Source organism: Castanea sativa, chromosome 6 (genome assembly GCF_040712315.1).
Source record: "Castanea sativa cultivar Marrone di Chiusa Pesio chromosome 6, ASM4071231v1".
Classification (NCBI taxonomy): Eukaryota; Viridiplantae; Streptophyta; class Magnoliopsida; order Fagales; family Fagaceae; genus Castanea; species Castanea sativa.
Genome location: NC_134018.1, coordinates 55,786,682 through 55,812,798, shown reverse-complemented (window position 1 = coordinate 55,812,798; position 26,117 = coordinate 55,786,682). Strand labels below are relative to the sequence as shown.

The window sequence follows — 26,117 nt, the reverse complement described above, 5'->3', positions numbered from 1 at the left end:
CATCAATAAGATCAAAGTTAGAAGATTTCTCTCTTGAAACATAATAAACTTTCCTTTGAAGCTTAGGGGCGTTCGGTTCGTCGTGAGGTTACATTACACCATAATATTACATTATTATAATCTTACATTAATGTAATTTCAATACAATAATACAACATTACATTGTTTAGGAATGTGACAAGATTAAGGTGATATTATATATTTTGTAATTTTAAATTATGATAATGTTAGAAAAAATAAAATAAACTAAAAACTGTCACATCATCATAATGTACATCACATTAAGAACGCATAAGAGGCACAACAAACAAATGCTCGTCGTGTATTTCTTTTGTAGAAGTTTTACCAACTGTGAATGACACTAACGCGTGAAAAGCACAAAAGTTTTGAAAATGAGAGGACCAAGACAATCTAAGAAAAGAGTCATCTCTCTCATCTAGCCATATAGCTTTACACGGTAAACACACTTGCACTTTGGAAAAAAATCAAAGATGGAATGAATGTGAAGGGAACCCCGCTGAAAAAAGGTTTACCGTGTGCACTTAATTTGTTCCTTGATGCTTTCTAAACTATGATTACACAGCACGGTTTAATTTGACAAAAGGGAACTTTTATGTGGAGGATGTATTTGCTTTTCTGGTTTCATTAGTGGTCAGCATATGCTCCTTTTTTCTATAATCAATTTTTTGGTGAATTATTTGATTTACTATTCCAAATAAGTTAAGAATATGCTTCTTCCATTTAAGATTTTGTGGCTAAAATTGTTTAGTCACACCTACTACGAATATAGGATTTGGTAGTCACTTACTCTGGTAGCCACTGGCCACAACATTATGAGGGTGTTTGGATCCGCGTTTGTGCGTCCACGTCCGCGTTTTTGCTTTTTTTTTTTTTTTTTTTTTTTTAACTCAGCCGCATGTATTGACTTTTCAGCAATGAACAGTATACAAATGCACTGTTCACGGATCCCACAAATTTCACTTTTCAGCAACTTTTTCATTAAAAATAGATCACACAGCACTATTCACACATTTAAAAATTATTTTGCTACAGTGTTTTCAGTTTTCAGTTTTCAGTTTCAGCAAAATAAGTTCTATCCAAACGGACCCTATATCATTATATATGTATTCTTTACATGAATCAATTTAAGAAGGAAATTAGAATTAGGAACTTTAGGACGAAAAAGGAGGAGAATAGTTTGTCAAAGGAAAAATTCGAGAAAGCTTTTGAGTGAGGCCCAGGTCAAAATTGGCCTGCGGAAAGTTTTAAAAGAGTATAAATAAATAATATAATGTTGACTGATGCTAACTCAATCAAGTGGAATCACTAACTCAATTGATCACAAACAGAAATAATAAAAGGTGGAATATGATTCCATTCCATTCGAGTGAAATGGAGGGAGTCTAAGCCTCGCTCTGTCAGGAACAAAATCCTTGAGCCCAATTTCCTGCCGCAGTTTTACCTTCCCCTAGCTTTGTGTTTTGTGATTATGTGTGTGCGCATGCACACACGCATTGAATGAGATATTTTACTTATGCAAAAGAGGTTAGGGCCCGGGCCATCTACCATCTCAGCTGAAAAAACATGAGTGGGAAGATTGGAGATGAGATATTACAACAAAAATGAACCCATGCAACAATTAGCATGCTTGATAACAACAGAAAAGTTACAAATAAAAGAACAAGAAACACTTCTTTTGCCTAGGATTGAGTTTTATCATTTTATGTGCAAGACCTATAGATGAGACCTAACTTTAAGCGAGAATTAGGTATGATACATCGGGTGTATTAAACAATGGGTTATATTTACAGGTGTCTTTAGGGCAATTGTTAATAAACTATTTTGAGAAAGTTTTTAGGGAAATGTTTGGCATCTTAAGGATAATTTATTATGGGGTGCACCTAATAAAAAACTGGTATATATTGATGAAGAGACTGAAAATATTACTAAAGTGACAGATGAAACTTAAAAAGTTAGCTTCATTGGCTTTACAACCTGTAAAGTTGGTTAAAAATCTGATATAAAGCAAAATGATTTAACATAAAGCTATTTCTTAACGGCCCCAAGTTTTTATACCACTTTTATGGGAAATTGCAAAAGCTGAAAAATATCAATTACTTTTTTTTTCCCCTTTTTTCTATAAAAACTTTCTAAAATGGTTCACTAACAAATACCCTTAGGGTATTCGTTAACATTTCTCTTTAAAAAATTTCACATTCAGTCTTTTACAGTTTTACCCAGTGCTATATTGTTGGTTCTCTATTACCGCTCTGTTTGTTTCGACAATAATATTTTCTAGAAAATGAGTCAAATTTTCTTTTAAATGTTTTCTATAAAACTATCTCATTTTTTTATATTTGATAGTAACATTTTTTGAAACCATGTTTGGTAGTAACCTTAAATTAGTTGAAAAACAACCTTTTAACTTCCCTTATATAGATTATTGTAAAATAGAGTTGTTTTCCAAAAAAAATTAGAGGAAAATAATTTTTAAAAATAAGCCATACTTTTTTTGTTGACTAAAGATAGTTTTTCGTAACTCATTTTTTCTAATGCTACCAAATATTAGAAAATGTGAAAAACTATCTTTACACAATGTTTTTCATTGAAACAAATAGAGCGTACATTTATGCGTAAATGGATGCTTAAAATTTTTCTTTGTTTGAACAAACTTGAATCTAGCTTAATAATTTGACTTTTTCTACTTTTTTAATTCTCACTTTTTCTACGTATAATAGTATTTCTATTTGTCTTATTTTTTTAAGCAAAATAAACCAATAAAATTAAGTTATCCCAAGATTCCCAACCATATGGTATGGGAGAAGAGCGAGTGACTAGGAGTAGTACAAAAATTATTAAATTAAGGTGGTTGAAAAATAAATTAGTCATAACATACTAAGGTGGTTGACTAGGAGTATTTCTATTTGTCAATTACTATTGTTTTTCAACTATTGCTATCCTCATCATTTCAAATATCAAAATTTTAAGCCATAACATATACAACATTGAAACAAAGAATAAATACAATATCAATACCTCAACTTGCAAGACTAACTCAAGTGTCTACTGTTTTCAAGGAAAGCAAGTAAGATAGTCAATATCTTATTTTCGTTGTCGATAAAATACAATATGATAAGGGTGAGCAAGTAACTAGGAGTACTACTAAGTAGGGTTGTATATCAGCCGGGGCAGCCAGTGATGGGAGGAGTTTTTGGGCCACAGCAGTGTCGTTGGAATTCCTAAAAAGATAACAATCGCCACATCATTAGTTCAGTCTTCCAACTAGAACTAGATCGATGGCGGTTTCAGTCAATAGGTTGTCACGGTTGTGATTAGCTCAGTCTTCCAACTATATCGACGGCGGTTTCAGTCGATAGGTTGTCATTAGCTCAGTCTTTCAACTAGATCTATGGCGATTTCAATCAGTAGGTTGTCGAAGCTCCAATTGGTTTTCAAAAAGAAGGAAAAAAACACAACTAGAGAAAAAGAAAGAGTAGACCTGGAAGTCTAAAACCAAATATTATATTCAAAAACCCACCAGATTTGAGATCTCAATGTAAGAGAAAACAAATCTTGATCTCAAAAACCCAAACCATTATATTAATGACACACCTTGACACATTCAAGATGGCAGCAACCAGAGTTATGGACGCTAGAGACTGGAGCTTGAGGAATGAAATCAAATCTATGGTATGGGCTAAGAGATTTGTTGGGAACGATGGATCAGACAAGGAAAAATCTAAAAATAAAGAGGTGGTGCTAGCTCAAATGGTGGTGCGGTTGGTTGTCAGAACTCTGAAATGGTTATTGGTTATTGGCCAACGATCAAAATGACATGACAATGTTGATCGCTGGACCATGTGTCGTCCAGCAGGTTTCGGGTTTCATCGGAGCAGATTGGTTGATGAACAACTCTAGTACAAAGACTAAGGTGGTTGAAATAATTAATTTGGTCTATTATTATTATTTTCCAACTAATGCTATACTCATCATTTCACCAATCAAAATTTTAAGCCATAACATTTTTTTGAATGAAATTAACAACATTAAAGTAAGAATAATTACAATACTAATACCACAACTTGCAAGACCATCTGAAATGTTTTCTTTAAGGAAAGCAAGCAAAAAAGTCAACATCTTATTTTCATTATGAATAAAATTGTATGATGGTAACCCACACTGTGAGTTCTAAATCCAAATATTATAAACATTACAAAAAGCAAGTCTTAAAAGACCACCATATTGTCTGGCAATCAACAGATACAAGGAGTGCTATGCCAACCAGCAAGAATTAGATACCCAACCTCCACCACACTTCACTTGATTCCAGGGCAGCTTTAGTAGTCTTTATTGCCAAAGTTCTTGCACCAGATCTGTGATGGAATTGGACGAACAGGATGATGTGGCCGTTGCTGCAAGAAAATAAAGTCCTCTTAGCTATATTCATCATGGTCATCACAAGCACGATGAAAAAACACATGAAAAGGGGGAAAAGAGGTTTCAAAAGTTGAACTAGTCCTCTCCATCAGTTTATACAAAGCGGTTATCATATACATAGGGTTGCTTTCAATCAATTCCAAGAAAAAGACATCCAACTCCTAGGAGTTAGAAAGAATCCTTAGAGCAAATATTCATCAATACTACAGAGAGAGGTCACCAGAAACTATATATCAACACTGTCTTTCTTTTATTTAAATGCAAATATGGACATTTTCCAGATTAGAAACGCAAAACAACACATAAGCTTTAGTTCCAAAAAATTTTGGGCCTGACTATGAATTCTCAACATATTAGTTAGGGTTTCATTTCCACCATTCTATTAAATCCAAAGTCATGCTCTTTGATACTTTCTTAATTGACATGTATTACTTCTACTAACGTTAACCTTTATTCATTCCCTCAACTTGAATCAATTCACTCATTCTCACAACCGCATTACTTGTTCTCCTCTGAACATGATTAAACCATCTTAAACGACTCTCCATCATCTTTTGATCCATAGGGGCTGCCCCCTGCCTTTGAGCAAAATTCCTCATTTTGAATCATTTCTTTCTGTGTATTTCCATTTATCCATCTTAACATTCTCATTTCAGCTACACTCATTTTATGAATATGTTACTTCTTAACATCCCAACATTTAATACTACAGAAATGAGTGTTTGAAGATTCAGAATGATGTTTGATGGATCTGAAGCTGATCCTTTTACACAGCTTGTTTGATTGGATGGCGGTGTTTCTAGGCCATGGTTCTTCTACTTTTTATTTTATTTTAATTTAATTTATAGATGGTTGAACTTTGCTTGGCCACGGTTCTTCTCCTTTTTATTTTATTTTAATTTAATTTATAGATGGTTGAACTTTGCTTGAGTTCGACCTTCTTAGCATGCTACTTATATACTGGGAGATTATAGAATATTATAATAAAACTTTTATTACTTATCAAAGAAATGTATTCTACTATCACAAAATTCTTCTGATCAACTTCTCCGCTCAGCTATCTTATGATTCACATCATGTTCAATCCCTGCATCTTTATGAATAATAGATCCAAGTATAATAAAATTTAAAAAATGAAATAAATATTAGTGACAAAGAAAAACAAAAGATCTAAAACCCAATTACTTTAAAAACAATTTATGTGCCCGAGAAAGAGGGGGGGGGGGGGGTTTGTTGGCTAATTTGGGCACACACTAAGAGATCCAACCTCAAATTTTTTTTTTCTTCACCCTCAGCCCCCAACTATCTCTATATTAAAGAACTTAATTTTTTGTTGTTGTTGTTGCTGAATCTATATTAAAGCACTAGAAACTAGGGAATAAGGCTTAGTTAAGCTGTGTTCTTATATACGTATCTAAGTAGAACAGATAGACCTTATCAAGGCCATTGAAGCCCTATATAATAACGTGAACATAAAAGTAATTCTTTAGTAGTTCATTGCAAATATGGCACATCTAACGCAGTAACATCTGCACTCCCAAGATGTTGGAACTCAAAACAAACCTAACTAAGATCAAGTAAACACCACCGACCACCGACCAACGTTAATGTTTTCTTGATTTCAACCCAAGTGACACAAATTGAATCAGAGAAGACATTTGGGACTCTACTATAGCATTTTTATTAAGTGCTCTCATATCTTAGTTGTCATGAGCGATAAAATTACATTTAAACCCAAACACAACTATGCTATTGTAAAAAATCCATGTCACTATCTACCATGACCACAACCCAACGAGATACAGAAAATCCAATCCATTGAAGATGGCACCACATCCTTTCCCAAGATTTGAAATTTCCAAGTGGCACATGTCAATTAACATGACTATCAAGGGATAACTTATAAAGACAGATAAAAAACTATCTTGCCTGGAGTTTGAAACTGCAACACTGCAATATGAATGAAGTTCATGCACGCACTCACAAACATTATTAGAATGAGGATATTGACAGTATGGTAATAAGAGAGATGATCTCTATGCATCCATATCCTCATAGCCTCTGCTAAAACGTACATTTCTTATTAATTGTTTGTTAAACTTAAAAATAAGGATAAATGGCATCCATTGCAAGGAGTAAGTTAACAATTTACTTGAGTGCATGAAATTGCCTAGTTAAGAGTAACAATTTCCCATGTTTCAAGCATATATAATACAAACAACAGAGAATGAAGGTAAAGCTTGATTACAAACATCTAGCTAAAAGTATTCAGCATACCAAATTCAACTGGCTCAAGTGACACTTGCTTCTCCCATATGAATGGCGTGAAGGGTGAGATTATGGGCTCGTATCACACTAAGTAAATGTGTAACCAAGATTTTTATTTTTTAAGCATTTAAAATAACAAAAACTCGAATGAAATTTATGTACTAAAAATACAATGTTAGAAGAGAATGAGAGGTTATCTTTAGAGAAGGAGTTCACGAAGGAGGAAGTCTTCAAAGTGTTAAGGGAGATGGAGGGTGATAAAGCTCCTGGTCCTGATGGTTTCACCATGGTTTTCTTTCACAAATGTTGGAGTGTGGTGGAAAAGGATGTCATGGATTTTTTTGTTTACTTTTATCGGCACTCTGTGTTTGAATGGTCTATGAACGCTTCGTTTCTTACTTTAATTCCTAAGAAGTGTAATGCCGTTAACATTAAGGACTTTTGTCCCATCAGTTTGGTGGGTAGTGTGTAGAAGCTGTTGGCTAATAGGTTGAGGGTGGTGTTGGATAATCTTATTTTTGAGTCTCAAAATTTGTTTGTTGGCAGAAGGCAGATTCTGGATTCAGTTTTAATTGCAAATGAATGCTTGGATAGCAGGTTGAAGAGTAGAATACCGGGTATGGTTCGTAAGCTTGATATTGAAAAAGCTTATGATCATGTGAACTGAGAGGCCTTGTTTTATTTGTTGAACCGGATGGGGTGGATTAAGGCTTGTGTTACGTCAATTTGTTTTTAAGTCCTGGTTAATGGATCCCCTGAAGGTTTTTTTGGAAGTTCTTTGTTGAGCTTTGTGGAGTCTAGTTTATGTTTGATTCGGTTGATGACTTGATTCAACTTGAATAATGTTATGTGGTTTTTAATGTGAGATTTTTTGAGGTTTAGTTCATGGAGCGGAGGCTTGGATTGACAAGTTTAAGTCAAAGTGCTCATGGACAAGCCTTTTGGGGGTCCGGGGGCAACGCCCTCGGGAAAAAATTTTGACCTGTTTTGTAGCCCATTGTGAATCCTGTGCGTAAGAGGTAAAAGACGCAGTTTTGTCATTAGGGTTTTTTGTTGATGTTGTAGTCAGTTTTGTGAGAGAAAAACGAACTGTAGCTGCACTCTGTAATTTTTCCCTGATAATAGTGAAATCCCTGCAACTCCGTGGACGTAGGCAAATTGCCGAACCACGTAAATATTGTCTTGTGCGTGTGATTATTTTTCTTTGGCGTGTGTTTTCTCTATTTTTTTTGTTTCTCACAGGTTTAGGAATTCGTGAAAATTCCCTACACTCTCGTGGGCTGAGACAAGGGGATCATCTATCCCCGCTTTTGTTTCTCTTGATAATGGAGGTCTTAAGTAGACTCTTGAAGAAGACTGAGGAGTGTAATCTTATTTGGGGTTTTCATGTGGGAGCTATGAACTATGTTGGTGTGCATATCTCCCATCTGTTATTTGCTAATGACACTATCTTATTTTGTGATGCCTCTAGGGAACAGTTGCTGTCAATTAGGTTGGTGTTGTCTTGTTTCCAGGCTTTTACGGGTTTGAAGGTCAATGTCGGGAAAAGTGAGATTGCCCCTGTTGGAGAGGTGAATAATCTAGATGCATTGGCAAATATTCTTCATTATAGAATGGGCAAGTTGCCTATGATATATTTGGGGATGCCATTGGGAACTTCTTTTAAGACTGCTTTGATTTGAAATCCTATTTTGGAAAAAATGGAGAAGAAACTATTTGGGTGGAAGCGCCTCTATTTATCTAAGAGTGGTAGGCTCATGCTAATAAAGAGTACCCTTTCTAGCCTTCCAACGTACTTTTTATCTCTTTTTACTATTCCTAAAGCTGTGGCTGCTAGATTGTAAAGTATTCAGAGGAATTTTCTGTAGGGGTCTTCTGAGGGGAGTTTCAAGCATCCTTTGGTGGCTTGGGAAAATGTGTGTTTACCCGTCGAGATGGGTGGATTGGGGATTAGAAGTGTGGTGTCTTTTAATCAAGCTCTATTAGAAAAATGGCTGTGGTGATATAGTCATGAAGTTATTCGTCTCTGGCGAAGAGTTATTTCCACTAAATATGGCGAGGGTCAAGGGGGGTGGGGTACTAAAATCGGTAGGAGGACTCATGGGTGTGGCCTATGGAGAAGTATTAATGAAGGGTGGGAGAGGTTTTATAAGCATCCGCCTTTTGTAGTGGGCGAAGGCACTCGTATCCGTTTTTGGCATGATAGGTGGATTGGTAATAACACTCTAAAAGATCTCTATCCTGAGCTCTATGTGTGTTCAGCGGTAAAGGATGCTTACATCTCTGAGATCTTGTGAACTCCAGAAGGGGGTACTGTTATAGTGTGGAATTTAAGGTTTTATAGAGTTTTTGAAGATTGGGAGTTGGCTGTATCTTATTCTCTGTTTCAGCTTATCCAAACTCGTATTCCTCAGGGTGAGAGGAGAGATACTCTTTGTTGGCGGCTAAAAGGTGATGGTGATTTTGACACCCGGTCTTATTATCATGCGATTCGGGGTTTTTCGAATTCTCTGTTTCCTTGGAAAGGGATTTGGAAACCAAAGATTCATAAGCGCGTAGCGGTCTTTCTATGGACAGCTGGTCATGGTTGGATCATCACTTTGGATAATCTAATACTTAAGGGTCACTCCTTGGCTAATTGGTGTTGTATGTGTTGCCGTGATGGAGAGTCGGTAGACCACCTTCTTCTTCATGGTCCAATTATTCATTCCCTATGGTATTTTATGATTCAGGCCTTTGGTATTCATTGGGTTATGCCAGGTTCGATGGCAGGTTTGCTATCTTGTTGGCATCAGTGGCTTGGGAAGCATAATTCGAACATTTGAAATTTGGTTCCAGGGTGCTTAATGTGGACTGTGTGATTGGAATGAAATCGTCAATCTTTTGAGGACAAGGAGAAGACGTTGGATGAGTTAAAGGTTTTAAGCCATCGCAGTCTTTTGGAGTGGTCTCATAGTTGGGGTTTTACCGATTGTTCTTCTCTCTCTGAGTTTTTGTCTTCCCTTAGCTTAGTTTCCTGATTTCCCTCTTTGTGTTGTGTTGTGTCCTCTTTTTCTTTTTTCTTTTTTTTTCTTGTTGTTCATCATGAACATCTTGTACTTTTCTCTTATTGTTTTGTCTTTAATATTATTTTTCTGATTACCTATCAAAAAAATAAAGTCCAATAGAAAAACATAAGGGAAGTTCCAAAGCAGATCTATAAGCTCATATGCTAAATGAAAATTCCAATCACTTCTTCGCTGGGGAAATTTGCGGTCTCAATGTCTCCTAGTGAAGAATTGTTCACCACAGCCTCAAGAAGCCTAAATGCCTAATCTCAAACCTTCACAAGTTCCACTCTCATAGAAACAAACTACTTTTGAAATTATCGAAACCACAACAAAACACTTATTACCTAGATCTATAAATAGCCGTTTGCCCATTGTTTCAACCAAATATTGCAGGCCTAAATTGTAAATAATCTAACATCCAAAATTCCTAAATTTCCTAAATTTCTTATATTTCTCAGCAACCAAAAGGAAACTAAAAAACGTTGACCAGAAAAACATAGCTCGAGAATTCTAAAAAACTCAAAAAGTCCACTTTGATTCACATTTCCCCCACATTTTCTCAGCAACCAAACAGAAATTTAACAGAGAGAGAGAGAGAGAGAGAGGACCTCAAGCTCGGCGGACTTCATGGCGATGGGGATGCAGATGAGGAAGACGCCGGCCATGGCGATAGCGGTGTTGCGGCGCCAGTGCTTGGGCCTGCAGTATGGGCCACCGGACATGCTCCAGACCTTGGTACGAAAGTCTCCATGGGCCTCCCCATGTCCATGTCCGTGATCTGCTCCACCTCCCATTGGATTTCTCTCTTTCTTTAGCTGCACCAAAATTCAGATGCGGAAAATGTATCACAATCATAAGCACAACCCTAATTTACTTCATTATATATATATAGATGTAGATACAGATGTAGTTATAGATAAAGACTGATACAAAGTGCACAGAGAATCAGTGATGAGTGAGGTGCAGTGGAGTGATGGTTTTGGCAGAGTGAAGTGGTGTTGTGTTGGGGTTCACCTGAGAAATAGTAGTAGGATCAGGAAGATTGAGAGCGCTTTGGATTCTCAAGTGTTTATGAGAGTGGTGTGGTATTTGTTTGTTGTTGAATGGGTGTGCAACTTTGCTGTGTAACTGGAGGACTCTTTTGTCTTTTACTGCTCCTTCCGCACGTGGATGTCTCTAGCTTTTCTATTTTTGTTTTGGTCGTGCACTCGTGTGAGACAACGTATTTCATGGACCAAACCAAAGCTTCTATATGAGTTAAATGGGCCAATTGGATCGGTCCAGTTTCATCTCTCTCTCTCTCTCTCTCTCTCTCTCTCTCTCTCTATATATATTATGTTTGAGGATGGCAACGAGCATGACGGGTTCAAATAGGAGAGTCTCATCCCCTTTTTGGGATGGCCAAAATCTAGATGGAACAAGAGCAAGGTAGGTCACAAGCGAGGTAGATTAGAGGTAGATTGTCATTTCTAATAAGATGGTTTTAGCATTAATGAAAGTAAACAAAGAAGAATAGTCATTCAAGTGTTAAAAAAAAAAGTATTGTTGTCCATGAGTTGATTAGACTCAATCGGAAAGTAACCTCTCACTTGATCTGACCATTTCAAGTAAGGATAGCGTGAGGCGTGCAAAACCTATTGTTGTCCCATTACTTCTTCAAGGTAGAGAAAAGTAAAATAAGAAAAAGCAAGATATTGAAGAAAAATCTTACCATCCTGTAAACCCACATAAGACTATGGAAGATTTATTGGGGTCTATATATATAGAATGAGAACTAGGGAAGTGGCTATCACAAGAGGACAAATTTTAATTTCCCAAAAAAATAATAATAGTAATAATAATAAAGAATATTGTATATGTACAAATTAGTAGGAGAGTATAACTTGTTTACACATCAAAACACCTCTACTAAGCTAGAAGAAGAAAATATCTCATGAGACCACCCTCTTACTGCATATGAAACCCATGCTACATACCATAAAAGACCACCCTCTCACAAAATCATTTCACAATATACTTTTTTAGCATGTGAAATGGTTAGCTTGTGCAGCTAGGACAAATATTGACCCTATTGGTTGATTTCTTATATTCGGCCTAGAGTATAAAGAAGTGGTGTCTCAAAAGGAAATTAGTCCATAGTCTTTGGTGGGCCTGAGTTAATCGTTCACTGCTTACTGGTCTTTATTACTTGGCCCTTTTTCGTTTACACCTCCCATATTGATGCATAGCTTGCATTAGTATTTATATTTAGTACTAGCCTTATCTCCCAAGAGATTCAAGAATGATTATAGTAGTTATAATTACTAACCTCATCGCAAGCACTCTGCGCATACATGAGGCTTTTTTTTTTGGTTTAGTGTCATAATTTTCTATTATTCTCAATTTGAGGCTTAAGTGTATGTTTGATTATATTATGCATATGAGAAATATTGACATAGTTAAAGGGTGTCAGTCGACTAGCTCCAAAAAATGAACAAATTAACACAAGAAGATATGATTTCAATGTTAGCAAAAATAAAAAGTATATTATTAGAGAGGTTTAAAATGAAATCAATTTCAACCAGTTTTAACAAAGTTCAAGGAATCAGAAAATAAACTAATGGCTCACAACCAGCTTCAGTATGTGAAAATAATTTTTCAAGCAATTCAAAAGTTATTTTTTAAGATTTCATTTTGTTCATACAGCCTATTTGCAAAAGGCTGAAAAAGAAACTATACCAAATTGACACATATCTATAACACTCATACATTTTTCCCCTTAAAGGAAAACAAAATTAGGGAAGGATGATAAAAGAAAAACACTTTTATTCTCTCCTTGTTTTAAGACATGAGAAGCATCTATAAAAAAACAAAGAGCAGTGGCCTTGGAAAGACACTCGGGGTCTCAACTGGGGCCTAGTATTGAGAATCATCGTTCACACTATACCCCTGGGAATAGCACTTGTACAAACTAGAAACTACAGAAATTACATCTTCACGTCCTCAAGATTTAGCCCCAGTAGTGAGTGTCAATTTGACTCCATCTGTGAATGAAGTGGGAGAAAAATTTAGAGTCTGAACTAGTTTGGTTATATTCATGGATATGTCAGCTGGGGACTTGACTCCTCGATCAACCTGAAGAATTATTTAAAGAACAAAAATCACCACAAAAAGTATACATAATAATCAATGTGATTGCACGATCCAATGAAGTGAATTATCATAAGCTAGTAAATATAATAAGAAATGTGCATTCAACAGTTGAGCTGGTAGATGTTTAGGGGATGGAATGAAGAGATGGTGCACAATGATCAAGACAGCAAATGAGGAAAAGGCACGTAAAAAATCTGGTTCTCAGGCATTTAAAAAATTAAGGATTAAATCTTAAATGATATACATACTGAAGATGCAGACACTGGTTTGATTAACGACGTGTTGTATCCTCTGAAATCCGCCACAGCCTCAGCCATCTGTACCCGAGATACCCTATCTGGTCCACCAACATTTAGTAGCAATTGCATTTGCTTACCCTCTGGTTCAACAATATTGATTGTCAAAATCATTAATACAGACATAAAATTCAGCATATTGAGAGAGAGAGAGAGAGAGAGAGATGTCAAAGCATATAGAAAAGGCAGAAGGTTGGCGACATCCATAAAATATAACCACAAATAAAACATAAAGGCTCCAGATTTGGACACTCTTTCCTTTCATAGGGATAATATTCCACAAACAAAGCATTCAAAAGTATCAAAAGCATGGTATTATAGAATAGAAGGCAATTTTGATATTGCCACGCGGCCCACATCTTAATCAAGACTGTCCTTTACCAGAAGATGGAAATCCTGAATGTAAGAACCAAATGAATGATGAAGTGAAAAAAATACGTGTTGCAGTTTATCATCTATGTTACTAGTATTTAAACTTCGATACTGTAAAATTATACCTGATATCCATCTGCTTGTCAAAGCTAGTATGATAGCTACAACATCCTTGACATATACTGGGCAGCGATACTCATCATGGAAGAAGTCCATCTTTTCTCCTTTAGAGAGGCCACCATCAATCCACTGCATCAATTAAGAGCCACTCCTTTGGTCATGTACAAAATAATCATAATATCCAATTTATCAAGTGCTTTCTTAAGCTGGAAAAATATAATCATCCCAATAAAACTTTCTATATCTGTAATGTACCCATCCTATAAAAAGGTACCCCCCCCCCCTCCCCCATCTCTCTCCAAGCCAGACCTGTCTCATGGCCACACATTTAAACCAATCACTTGCAAAGTCAATGACAACAATATATGACTTTGAAAAATTATTTTGACTCGTCTCACACTCACACATTATGTAAACTGAAAATTATAGTTTCAATTTCCTTAGACCAATTAAATTCATTTTGGTAAAAAGAAAACATTTTCCAAGTAATTGCTGTTGATGTTTCCACTGGATGGTAATTGCCAATTACATGAAAAATTGCTAGTGCTAATATTATTATTAGTCCTATCTCCAACAAATCAATTCCACTATCTGTACGACTGTACCTCCAACCTTTTGTTACTTTTCAGTTGAACGTTTGAAAAAGTGTCAAAGAAATAATCCTGCACTTTGTTATGTTGTCAGTTGTCATGTTGGCCACAAAAATATTAGCCAAGAATAGTGAACAGTATAATTTAGTTTTGGTGTGCAACACATCAATGGAGTAAAGTCTGCAAGTCTGTGCAATTCATTTCAAAGCAGGAAGAATTCCCCACAAATCGTTTATAAATCAGTCAAAAGCCAGTTAACACAACTTGTTCTAGCATCCATAAGATCAAGGTAACTCAATCAGATTACCTAAGATTGTTATTTTATTTTATTTTTGGTTTTTCTCTATCTTAAGACAGTGAACTGGCAAACAAGATTAGTTTTTAATCATTCTATTAATGGTATATCCAATTTTATAAACCATAAAGAGGCGAAATTTCAACACAGAAGAGTTTAAACTTTAAACCTGGGAAATGATGACTACAAGGAATGGATGATGCTTTCATAAAGAAAGGGATCATTCTCATAGCAAGGATTTGTCAGGTTGTAGAGCAATATGGGCAAACTATATACTGAAAGCAACAATAAGAGAACTTTAAAACGAATGCATTTGCTTAGAACATAGCCATCAATAACAAGCACTCAGACCTGGTGTGAGAAAGACAATTTATTCTTCCCATCACTACTAAAGCCGCTACATTTAGCAGTCTCTAGTCAGATGCAGCTAAGATAATAGCTAATAAACTTGTGAATGTACAACATAAGGTCTACATTCTACATACACACCTGAATTGGAAGCGATTTTGGAACAGGTGAGATAGTCTGTGGCCCAAAAATGATACTGCTTCTCAAAATCGCAAAGTTCAAGCATTTTTCAGAAACAAACTGCTCTGCTGCCACTTTTGATTTTCCATAAACATTCACAGGAACAGTTTCATCTTCTTCCTTGTAGAAGGACTTCACCCCTGCATAAACTGTTTGGGAACTTACATCATAGACAATCTAGCCACAAATATTTAAAGGCCAAATAGAAAGATAAATGGATGAGATAGGGAATAGCTGTATCTGAGATTTGTTTTGTCCAGCTAAATGAAAAATAGAAAAGGCCAATGACTTAGAGCTCAAAAAGCACTTTCTATTGCCATAAGAACAAGGTGGAGGATGAGGTCAAGGATTCAAGATCCACTAGGTGCATGTATAATTTCACAATCCAGCCAGTCACGGTACTAACAATTTTTCAGGTGTGAGAAATTAAGCTTAGATGACTAATAATAATAGAAAGAAAATGCCTGGACCAGAACACAAGAATGGTTATTTACTGTATTTACTTGCACTGGTAGGTTATAACTTATATGCATGCTGTCATTAACATGGAAAAAAATCATAATGTGTAACTGCCCCAGTATCTAATAGTGGTATTTCAAAAGATAGGGCCAAATTAATCAAATGAGTACAAGATGAGACTTGAGAAAAGAGGAATTAAGCCAAAAAGTGTTGTGGTCAATTCACTCAATTGAAATAAAGGCCTATGAATGTACTTTAATCTTACCATATTTGGTGTTTAGGCTTTTGAGTTGACTAAAGAATTGCGGCCACCTCTAAAATAAAATTTAAAGTATCCCTTAAGTTATTTTTTTATTTACAAAAAAAAAAAAAAAAAAAACCACTAGTGACAGTTTTGTGTTTCAGCATTGCTTAATAAGGCTGAAACCAACTAGCCAGGTCAAGCTTCAGATATTAATTCTTATAAGACACAGGTCTGCACTCTTTTTATCTTAAGACTTCTGGACCGTATATACAAACAATAAGAATACATAACAATTCATAATAATTACATTTTCTACTTTTATTTCCTCCAGTAATTTCAGAAGTACTTACCTTGATCAGTTGACAAGTGAATTAAAAGGGTACTACCCTCTTTAAAGTTTGATAACCAATCAACAAGAGAAGATGGCACATTAACAGAGAGTGCAGCATTAGGATCCATTTCACAGACACGAGGTACCGAGAGCGCCGCACAATTCACCACCACATCAGGCTGGCATTTCAAGTATGACATACTTGTCAGCACTTGAAACACAGATAGAAGTTCATCTGTATTTAAAATTTAAAATATACATTTATATTTTTTTTATAATAAAAAAGAATCAGAAACAGCAAATTAGATTCATTTCACATTTATGGTAAGTTTCAATAGACAAAAGCATTTTAGCATTTCAGATTTTCCGAATTCTGCCTAGACTACTAATGGCTACGACATATGGATCTCCAAATGTGATAACTAAAAGTTGGATTATTCTCAATTCAGAACTTGACAAATGACAATGAAAAAGGAAGATAGCAATTCAGTTATACTACTTTCCTAATTTCCAAGAAATTTCTTGGGGCCAAAACAAAAAAAGTATGAATCAATAGAATCCATAAAAACGACTAATGATTCCCAGGTACAGGCACTTTGAGTTGTTTGTTTCACGTGCACTTTTAAACACATAATGCAGAATGCAGAAAATTCCCATAGTCTATTACTAATAAGCTAAAAAAGCTCAAGTTTTTTTTTTTTTTTTTAACACAAAGATCTCCTAGACCACATTATTAAAAAAAATAAAAATAAAAACACCCATAAACCAAATTCATAAATGTCTCTAGTTTGCAATCCAGAAATCAAAAGTAAATTAGCAATAGCGAACATAGTAGCTGTTTTGGGGTGAAAACAGAAGAGACCTGGCCAAATGAGTGTGAAATGCCATCAAATCCTTGCCCAGTTTTCAAATCAACATAGAAAGGAAGCAAATGAGGAAGGGCATCAAGCAGAGGTTGAGGAAGGTTAGAGTGGTAGGTGAATGCAAGATCATATTCAAATGGGGTGCCTTGGATCTCTGAAAAGCCTTGCAATAAGTGTTGTCCCAAATAGCCAGTGCCTCCCACTACCAAAACTCTCTTCCTGCTACTCATATCTCTAATCTCTCTCTGTAGAATTGTTGGGGTTGTTTTTTAAGCTTTTTTATGGAATTGGAAGATTATGATTGGTGCTTTGATAATTAGAATGAGATGGGCTTCTTTCTTTTGGCAAAATTTTTGTAGTTTGGTTTGGGAAACTTCTGTTGTCAGTGTCAGTCAGAGGCCTGTCACTGCCAGTGTTTCTCACATTGCCTGAAAGTGAAGGAAGGAAAATGGTACAGTGGGTTTAGGAAATGGGGGCCAGAATTATGGGAGCAATTGGCAAAAGAAAAACTGAGAGGTTGGGGTTCCTCAAAAATAAAAAAAATAAAAAAAAAACTGAGAGGATGGGCTTGGGTACCAAAGCTGAAAAGTGTCAATTCCGATTTTGGATTTGGGCTTTTCTTAATTTTGTGGTTGAAAAATTATTTAAAGCCCAATTTTTATTTTTTTTTATAAAAGAGACTATTTTTCGAAAAGTCTAGTAGCACAAAAAAATTTACAACTTCTTTATGACAACTGTGACATAGTAAAGTAAGATTAGTAAATAAAAAATTTTATGTTTATATGTAAGTAACGGTTAACTATTCATAGTATGCCACGTCAAAATTATGATAAAAAAAATTATAGAATAATTTGTGATTCTATGAATCACCCCATTTTTATTGCAGCAGCAAAACACTAAAGCCTCGCCCTTGACAACAGCTTCAAAACAGGGGGACAGCAAGCTAACTTTAAAGAGCCAAACACATTACAATGAAGAGACAGCATCATTATTGGTTGAATCATATTGCTATAATGCTATTTTTGCCTCCTCAAACTACAAAATGTTGTGCCACAGGTAAAAAATTTGGCAAAATGCTACAGTAAAGATGTGTTGGTAGTTGTGGCTGTGTTGATAGTGGTTTGATTTTTTTTTTTTTTTTTTTTTCTTGTTGTAGGTTGTGATTGCCATGTGGAGGTTGTTGCAGGTGAAGTGGTGGTGGAGGTGGTTGTGGTTGTGGCTGGTTGAAAGGTTTTTGTGGTGGATATTTTTTATTTTATTTTAATGAATTTCTTATATTAATTTAATCAACTAGCTAAAAATATAGGTCCATTAATGTTGGATGTATTATTAAGTGAACAGGTAAAATAGATAAAAATAATATTTATAGGTGCTAAATAGCTAAATTTTTAGTTCCAACATTAATGGACAAATGGCATAGTTAGACAAGATATTAAGCATGTCTATACAAATAGATTTAATCCTCCAAGGACATGAATCTGGAACAGCTCGAGCTTCATGGCAAAATTTTGAATCTGTCTCAATGGAATGTGGTGATCAGTGTTCACTATTTAAAGCCCATTTAAAGTTTGGATTTGGGTTGTTCTTAATTTCGTTATAAAAAAAAAACAACATATCTATTTGGTTTTTTTTAAAGCCCATATATGTTTTTTTTTTTTTAGAATCAAGCCCATATAATTTATAAATGTGTGAGTTTCTTTTCTTTTTTTTGGAAAGGAATGTATGAGTTTAATCTCTATCATTTTTTATTTTTTGGAAGTCCCTAACATTTTGATATTATATTGAAAATAGTCTCTACCATTAAATAGTGGATAAAAAATACTAATGTGCCTAATGGTGATATTTAAATATTAGTATTAGTATCCTTTGGAATACGGATGAAAAAGGTCAACATCTGGCGTTTTGCGTTTTTCTTCTCTCTTTTTTTAATTGAGAAGCACGTGAAGATGTTGTATCAGTGTGGCCGATACCGTACCGGTACCGGCCGTACCGGCCGGTACATACCGTACCGGCCAGTGCACCGGTACCGGTACACTTTTATATTGTACCGGAAAAAATACCGGCCGTACCGGCCGCGTACCGGCCATACCGGCCAATTTCGGGCAATACCGGCCGGGACCGGGCGTACCGGCCGGTAAATCAAAAATCTTTTTTTTTTTTTTTTTTTTAGTTTTGTAATTTTTGAATTTTTGTAAATGTATAATGGTAACTTATTTACATTAACTTCTTAGTATTATTTGTTTTCTTAGTATGCAATGAACAACTAAGTTTTCTATTTTTTATATTGTGTTTTTTTTTTCTTTTATTTGATACTAAAGTCTAAAATTATGAATAATTTGTTCTGAATTGAGGTAATGTTTTATAATAAACTTTTATATTTACTATAATACAAGTGAAATATTAACTGTTTATAAACATGGTTCTAGATATTTTGGTGTGTGTGTGTGTATATATATATATATATATATATATATATATATATAAAATAGCGGTAAACCCGAAACGGTACACCGGTATTGACCGGTATCCGAAATATATCGTACCGGTGACCAAACCGGTACAGCCTCCGGTACGGTATTGACTTCCTTGTGTTGTATATCATTGTTCATAGGATAGTGACGGACATTTGACCAGAGAATAAGCGGTCGATAGTGCACACCAGTGGGTCCTATGCACTATTTACAAGACCCACAAACCTCTTTTTTTAGCAGCTTCCTCATTAAAAATGGACCCTATGGTACTATTCATATATTTAAAAATTATTTTGCTACAGTGTTTTCAGTTTTCAGCAAAATAAGTAATATCTAGACAGACCCTTATGTGGCGTTTGGTACGGGGTAATGTTTTAGGATTCTCAGGAATGTTTAAAGATTCCCATGTTTGGTTGCAAATCACGTTAAGAAATCAGATGTCAGGGGAATCTGGATTCCCCTCTCAGTAGGAATGTGGATTCCCTTTAAAACAGGTAGGAATCTAGATTCCCAAGCTTAAAGGAAATTGTATTTTTTATATATTGACCATTTTAACCATTTTTCATTATCATTTAATCAATTAAGATAAAATATAAAACAAATTATTATGGATTAAACTCTTTTAAAATTATTATTAAGAATAAAAGCATTTGAGAATTTAAATAGTTATTTTTGTATTATACCTGTCATTTTGAAATGTTAAACTATAATTTTAATGAATTTTTCATAAATAATTGTTTATATTTGGTTTTTCACTATTTCTTTATAAGAAGATTTTTTTTTAAGGACTTGGTAGTTCACATTTAAATCTAAAGATAGAATAGGAAAAATAAATAATTTATTTAAGATTCCTGGGAATAAACCAAACATTATTATCTTACATTCCTAGGAATCTTAAGACATTCCCAATGAAACCAAACATAGGAATAACTACATTCTTAGGAATGTGATTCCTAGGAATCACATTCCTAAAAATCTAGATGCCAAGAGTAATGTGGATTCCCACGTACCAAACGCCACATTAATGTCATGTGGTTTGCCACATGGCCTTTGTTAAAAAAAAAAAAAATTGTTATCATATAAGAGATATGCGGTATATATTGATACAATAATAAAGAAAAAATATTATGGAGTGGATGCCATAAATTTGAAATATTATCGGACTTATATCAAACTTAGTCCACTAAATTTGAATCTCAAATCCCTAAATCTGGAGACACACAAAACGAAGGGTGAGAGGATGTTTAATCTTCTTGTAAATTATATATGCAACAAAATTTACAGAACCTTGTGTTTCACATGTGATCAAGTGGTGAGTAATGAAAACTTACAAATATTATAGTTATGGGTAGTGAAATTTTCAACCAAAATCAGCATTGGAAGTAAATTTTGATCATTGGCAGTGGAAACAATATGTTCAATGTTGAAACTTGTTCATCATTCTTTTTTAGTACTGCTATCAGTGCCATGTGTTTGTGGTGAGTAATATTATGAACACATAAAAATGTATAATTTTGTGTCACAATTTATCAAGTGGCGACTTGTGGGGCGATTTTACCACTCACGCCACGTAGCAAGTTACACCACAAAATTATATACTTATATACGTCCTTAGCCTTACTCGTTTTTGGATTGCTCAAACTTATGTAGTCAGTGTCAAACAGAGGGCTGTCACTGTCAGTGTTTCTCACATAACCTGAAAGTGAAGCAAGGAAATGGTACACTTGGTGTGGGAAATGGGGAATAGAATTGTAGGCGGCAATTGGCGAAGAGAAACTGAGAGGTTGGGTCCCAATTCCCAAAGCGGAAAAGTAGCAATTACGATTTTGGATTTGGGTTTTTCTTAATTTTGTGGATGAAAAAAAAAATTGAAGAAGAAAAGAAGATACATATACTATTTAAAGTTTGGATTTGGGTTGTTCTTAATTTCGTTGTTGAAAAAACAACATATTTATTCGGTAATTTTTTTGAGCCCATATATATATATATATATATATATATATAAAAGAATTTGCCTCTTTCAAGTTTCAATTGAATTTTTCTGTAATTCAAAATATCCTTATTAGTGAAAGGTAAATTCATTTAGAAATATGATCATTAATATCAAATAATAAATTTTAATTTGACTTCAAAAAAAGAACTCTTATAATTTACAATTTTTTTTCCTCACGTTCAAAAAAGAAATTATAGTTATTACTTATTTCTAAAGTTTATAATTCTTATTTGTTTGAAAATTAAAAAATATATATATTTCTAAACTATATTATATACAAATTATTAACCTTTACCTAAAAAATAGAAGAGCCTCTGAGCACGCGCATAACGTGCGTACTCAAAGGCTAATATATATATATATATATTTATATATATATAAAGATGAGTTCAAGTTATTATTTACAACTCTTACAAAATTACGCATTTTTTACACCATAGTTATCTAGAAGATTCAATGGTTTAAAAAACATAGTTAAATATGAAAAATGCTAAAAATACTAACTTTTTTACAAAAACTTTACAACATGCTGATGTGGTAAGTGATTATTGATTAAATAATGTTACAGACACAAACTATTTTATAACATTTTTACAAACTACTGACGTGACTTTAATAATTTTCAAATAATCATTAATAAACATAAATGTGATGTTAGTGTGGATCCATATTAGAACTAATAAAAATTTGTCACATCAATAATTTGTAAAAATATTATAAAATAATTTGTAGTTGTAGCATTACTCAAATAAAAAAGAGATGTTATTAGTGGGTCAAGACGAGAACCAGTAAGAAGTTAACCACTACATTAGTTTGTAAAAATGTTGTAAGCAATCAACTGCCAACTTCAGTACATCCTAATCTATCACTTGAAAGTTGAACGGACACAGCCTTACAGATTCACTTGAACAGTTGAATCCATCTCCTTCCCCAAATGAAAGGACACAGTTATAGTGTTGCCAGCATTGCCAAGCTCTATACTGAGACCTACCCCTTTTAAAAACCCCAACTTGAACTAAGCACTAAACTACCGTTACAAACCCAACTGGTATAGTGCCTTTAATTTTCTACAACGGACATTTTACCACTTATAATTTATCAATAGGTTCCATTTCGCCACTAAGTTAACTTATTACCGATCTTTGTACTACTACTGTAACAATTAAGAAGTAATAGGTTTAATATAGAGAAACAAAAAATATTGGTTTTGGTACTACAGTTAGAATTATTCAAGTTAAAATTTAATACTTAATTGCTATATGGCTATGGGAATTAAAATTTCATGAACGATATTTTTTGTCAAAATGGGAGGTTTGACTATGGTGGGGTGTTCTTTAGTAGATGAGTATGGTTTGCACGTTATTGAAAATGGCAATGTGCCCTATAGTCAAGTGAAAACACCACCATACAATGATTATTCTATAAATACAAAGTTATTATGGGACGGGAAAACAAAAATTGGGGTTCAAACCTCCAGGCAATAGAGCCTGAAAACTACATCCATACTTGGTATAATAATTGAAAAAGTATTGTAAAGACGTGATAGTGTTTTTTTTTTTTTTTTGATGGAACAAAAGGTGTTTTGAATATAACCAATCATATGACAAGATTATCAAAAAAATTAATATTTTTAACTTATGTGTAATCAACTATAATTAAGATTGAGACAAGATTGACAAAGAATTTAATATATTTAACTGATGTCATTATGTGTAATCAACTTTCACTAAGATTGACAAAAAGATTGGAGTAATATTTTAAACTTATGTGTAATCAATTATCACTAGATATCCCATCAAGAAAAAAAAAAATATCACTAGATATGTCAAAAACAAGTAATAATATAAAAAGTCAAATATTTTTATTCAAAACTGTAATCAATACTCTTTTAGAGAGCATTATCAAGTATCGAATTAGAAGTGAAATTCTCAATACTTTTTTTAAAAAAAAACTATTAACAACCTATCAAGTATAATGTCTGAGAAAAAAAGAATAGATTAAAAATTGCTAAAAATATTAGACAAAATATATTTATATTGGTTTTAATAATAGTTTATTATATTTATATATCATATAATAGATTGATTAATTTAATGACTAATAACGAAGGTAAGAAAAATCACACCTAGGGTCCCACATGTAGGACTTGTAGCAAACTATGATCGAAATTGAAGTGTAAGTTGGGGAGAATAACTTTGCTTGAATAGAAAACTTGTAGTGTAGCTCTACCAACCACCACGTGACTTTTTCTTTCTTTTTCTTTTTTTTTAACCCACCACGTGACTTAAAGCATATTGTAATCTCAAATCAATAAATAAAAAAAATTCTTATTGAATAAAGTAGTGAACTGGATGAAGAATTAAAGAAGGATACAGCCTGTGGTTAGTATCCAGTTCAATTGGACACGTTAAAATGTGAACACATGAAAAAAAAAAATAAAAAAGCAAATGTACCGACTAACAAGTGAGTCTAATCATTGGAGATTAAGAAATGACAGAGAGAGGAAGAAAGAAACCCTCTGTGATTGTGGTTGTATTCTAATTTTTTGCCTAGAATCCCAGATGCAGATTAGCAAAGTTTGGTGGTGCTATCTATGACTATGTAATGCTCTAATTTTTGGAGGATGAAGAAGAAACCCTCCGCCATTAACTCCACCAAGGTAAGCTAGAGAAATTTGTTAATGAGGAAGGAGCAAAGATTACTTGTTTTTGGGTTTTTGATTTGCTTTTATTTTCTTTGTAAAAATTGTTACAATAACAATGTGTTCATCATAATTTATGAATGATTAGTTAATTAAAGTTAATGACATATACTATTATCTCTAGTAGGATTGTATTCATATTGCCAAGGGCCTTTTAGCTAAATTAGCACCTCCTCATGCACAAAATGCTTGGGGTCTAGGGAGGAAATATTCAAGCTGTGAAATTTTCAGTATATTATAATTATCTCCAAAAAAAAGGATTGTAATCCTATTTAATTAAGGTAAAATGTTATTTTAGAATTTCTTTTAAAAATAACATAAGGGTAGACTACATAATTGATCTTTAGCCTTTAAACTATATCTTAATTTAATTCCTAACGTTTTAAATGTATCAATTTGGTCTCTAACCTTTAATATTGTGTCTAAATGGTCTCAACTATTAAGTGATGAATGAAAAATGCTGACGTGGTTAACGGTCAAAATGAAATATTAATTATTTTTCGCCACATTAACTGTCACATGTATTGCCACGTCAACATAAACTTAAAAAAACTAGTGCTATGTGCCCTTCATTTTTTTTCCCTTTCATTTTCTTTTGCTTTGGTTTCTTGGGAAACAAACGGGATTATAAACCCATAATTGAAAAATTGGACTTCATTTTCCTAGCAATAGAATAACGGAAAAGCAATACTAATGAATAAGCAGAAATTGCGAAACTAACTACAAACCCATTTCTAAAAATAAAAAATAAACACACACACACAATATTTATGTTGCTTACAGAAATTTAAAGGCCCTCCACAAAGTCCACTATTATTTTCAAAGCTCTCAGGTGCAATTGTATTGATGCTGATAAAGTCTGACACTAGGCCTAACAACAAATTGTTAGTAACACTAAAGAAATTTATGGACTATTTTGATCTTTGGGTGGGATTGGGATTAAAGAAAACGTATAATATGATGACAACAAGCATAGAACTTTGGCAGCGTGTAGGAAGAGCAAGGGTAAAATATTTGATCATTGGTTGAGGTTAAAGAAAAGGAAAATCTTGATTCCAATAAGCATGATACTTTTGACAGCAAGCAAGAAGAACAAGAAATAGGGTGATTGGCTTGTGCTTCAAAGTTTTGTTTTTTCCCTGGTTTGGTTTCTAGGAAAATGAAGTTGAAACTTTCAATTCTGGGTTTATAATCCCGTTTGTTCCCCAAGAAAGCAAAGCAAAAGAAAATGAAAGGAGAAAAAAAAAATTGAAGGACACGTGGCACTAATTTTTTTTTAAGTTTATGCTGACATGGCAATACATGTGACAGTCTATGTAGCAAAAAATAATATTTTATTTTGACCGTTAGCCACGTAAACATTTTCCATCCATCACTTAACGGTTGGGATCATTTTGATACAATATCAAAAGGTTAGGAACCAAATTGACACATTTGAAATATTAGAGATTAAATTGAGATATAGCGTAAATATTAAGGACCAATTATGTAGTTTACCCATAAAGTAAATACTAATTATACACATATACAAAATTTTAGCCAAGAATGAGGGGGCCAAAAGCATACATTTTCTTTAAAAATTTTCATAAAATGATTTACTACTTTTCATTTCTCCATAAAAAGTTTCCTAAAAGGGTTTTATTAAGGTATGCCCTTAAGGTAAAATGTTATTTTAGACTTTTGTTTAAAAATTGATGATGTCAAAAATATCACCAATAAGTTGCGAGCACTCTCCAACTTGAATCGAACCTGCAAACAGAAAACAAAGAGACCTAAAAGAGAGCACCGGTGTGGTACCGGCCAAAAACCCTCCGAAGGTCAAGTTAGAATTTCTTTTCAACCCTAAAGTGCTAGAGTTGAGTCAGATGTGCGTACCTTTAGTCATGGGGGTTTTGGATGTATTTATAGGCGTGTAGAATCGATTTCCATCCCTTGATTATCAAGCTCTTTCCTTTTATGATTAAAAC

General features: G+C 33.9%; 2 protein-coding genes across 3 annotated transcripts; both read right to left on the bottom strand.

Annotated features, from left to right (window-relative positions):
* Positions 1–4,102: 4,102 nt before the first annotated feature.
* On the bottom strand, positions 4,103–10,913 carry LOC142640422 (uncharacterized). Its single transcript, XM_075814505.1, has 3 exons — positions 10,770–10,913; positions 10,364–10,570; positions 4,103–4,412 (listed from the first exon to the last, which is right to left on the bottom strand). The coding sequence occupies exons 2-3, from the start codon at positions 10,547–10,549 to the stop codon at positions 4,338–4,340; spliced, it is 261 nt and encodes an 86-aa protein (XP_075670620.1). The 5' UTR covers positions 10,550–10,570; positions 10,770–10,913; the 3' UTR covers positions 4,103–4,337.
* Positions 10,914–12,388: 1,475 nt separating this feature from the next.
* LOC142638049 (uncharacterized) lies at positions 12,389–17,501 on the bottom strand. 2 transcript variants are annotated; one of them, XM_075812041.1, is made up of 6 exons: positions 16,985–17,501; positions 16,142–16,301; positions 15,050–15,237; positions 13,681–13,804; positions 13,136–13,266; positions 12,389–12,869 (listed from the first exon to the last, which is right to left on the bottom strand). In XM_075812041.1, exons 1-6 carry the CDS (start codon positions 17,213–17,215, stop codon positions 12,738–12,740), a joined length of 966 nt encoding a protein of 321 aa, XP_075668156.1. In that variant the 5' UTR covers positions 17,216–17,501; the 3' UTR covers positions 12,389–12,737. The 2 variants fall into 2 exon arrangements, with proteins under 2 accessions (XP_075668156.1, XP_075668157.1); XM_075812042.1 differs by lacking the exons at positions 12,389–12,869; positions 13,136–13,266 and adding an exon at positions 13,304–13,579.
* Positions 17,502–26,117: the final 8,616 nt, after the last annotated feature.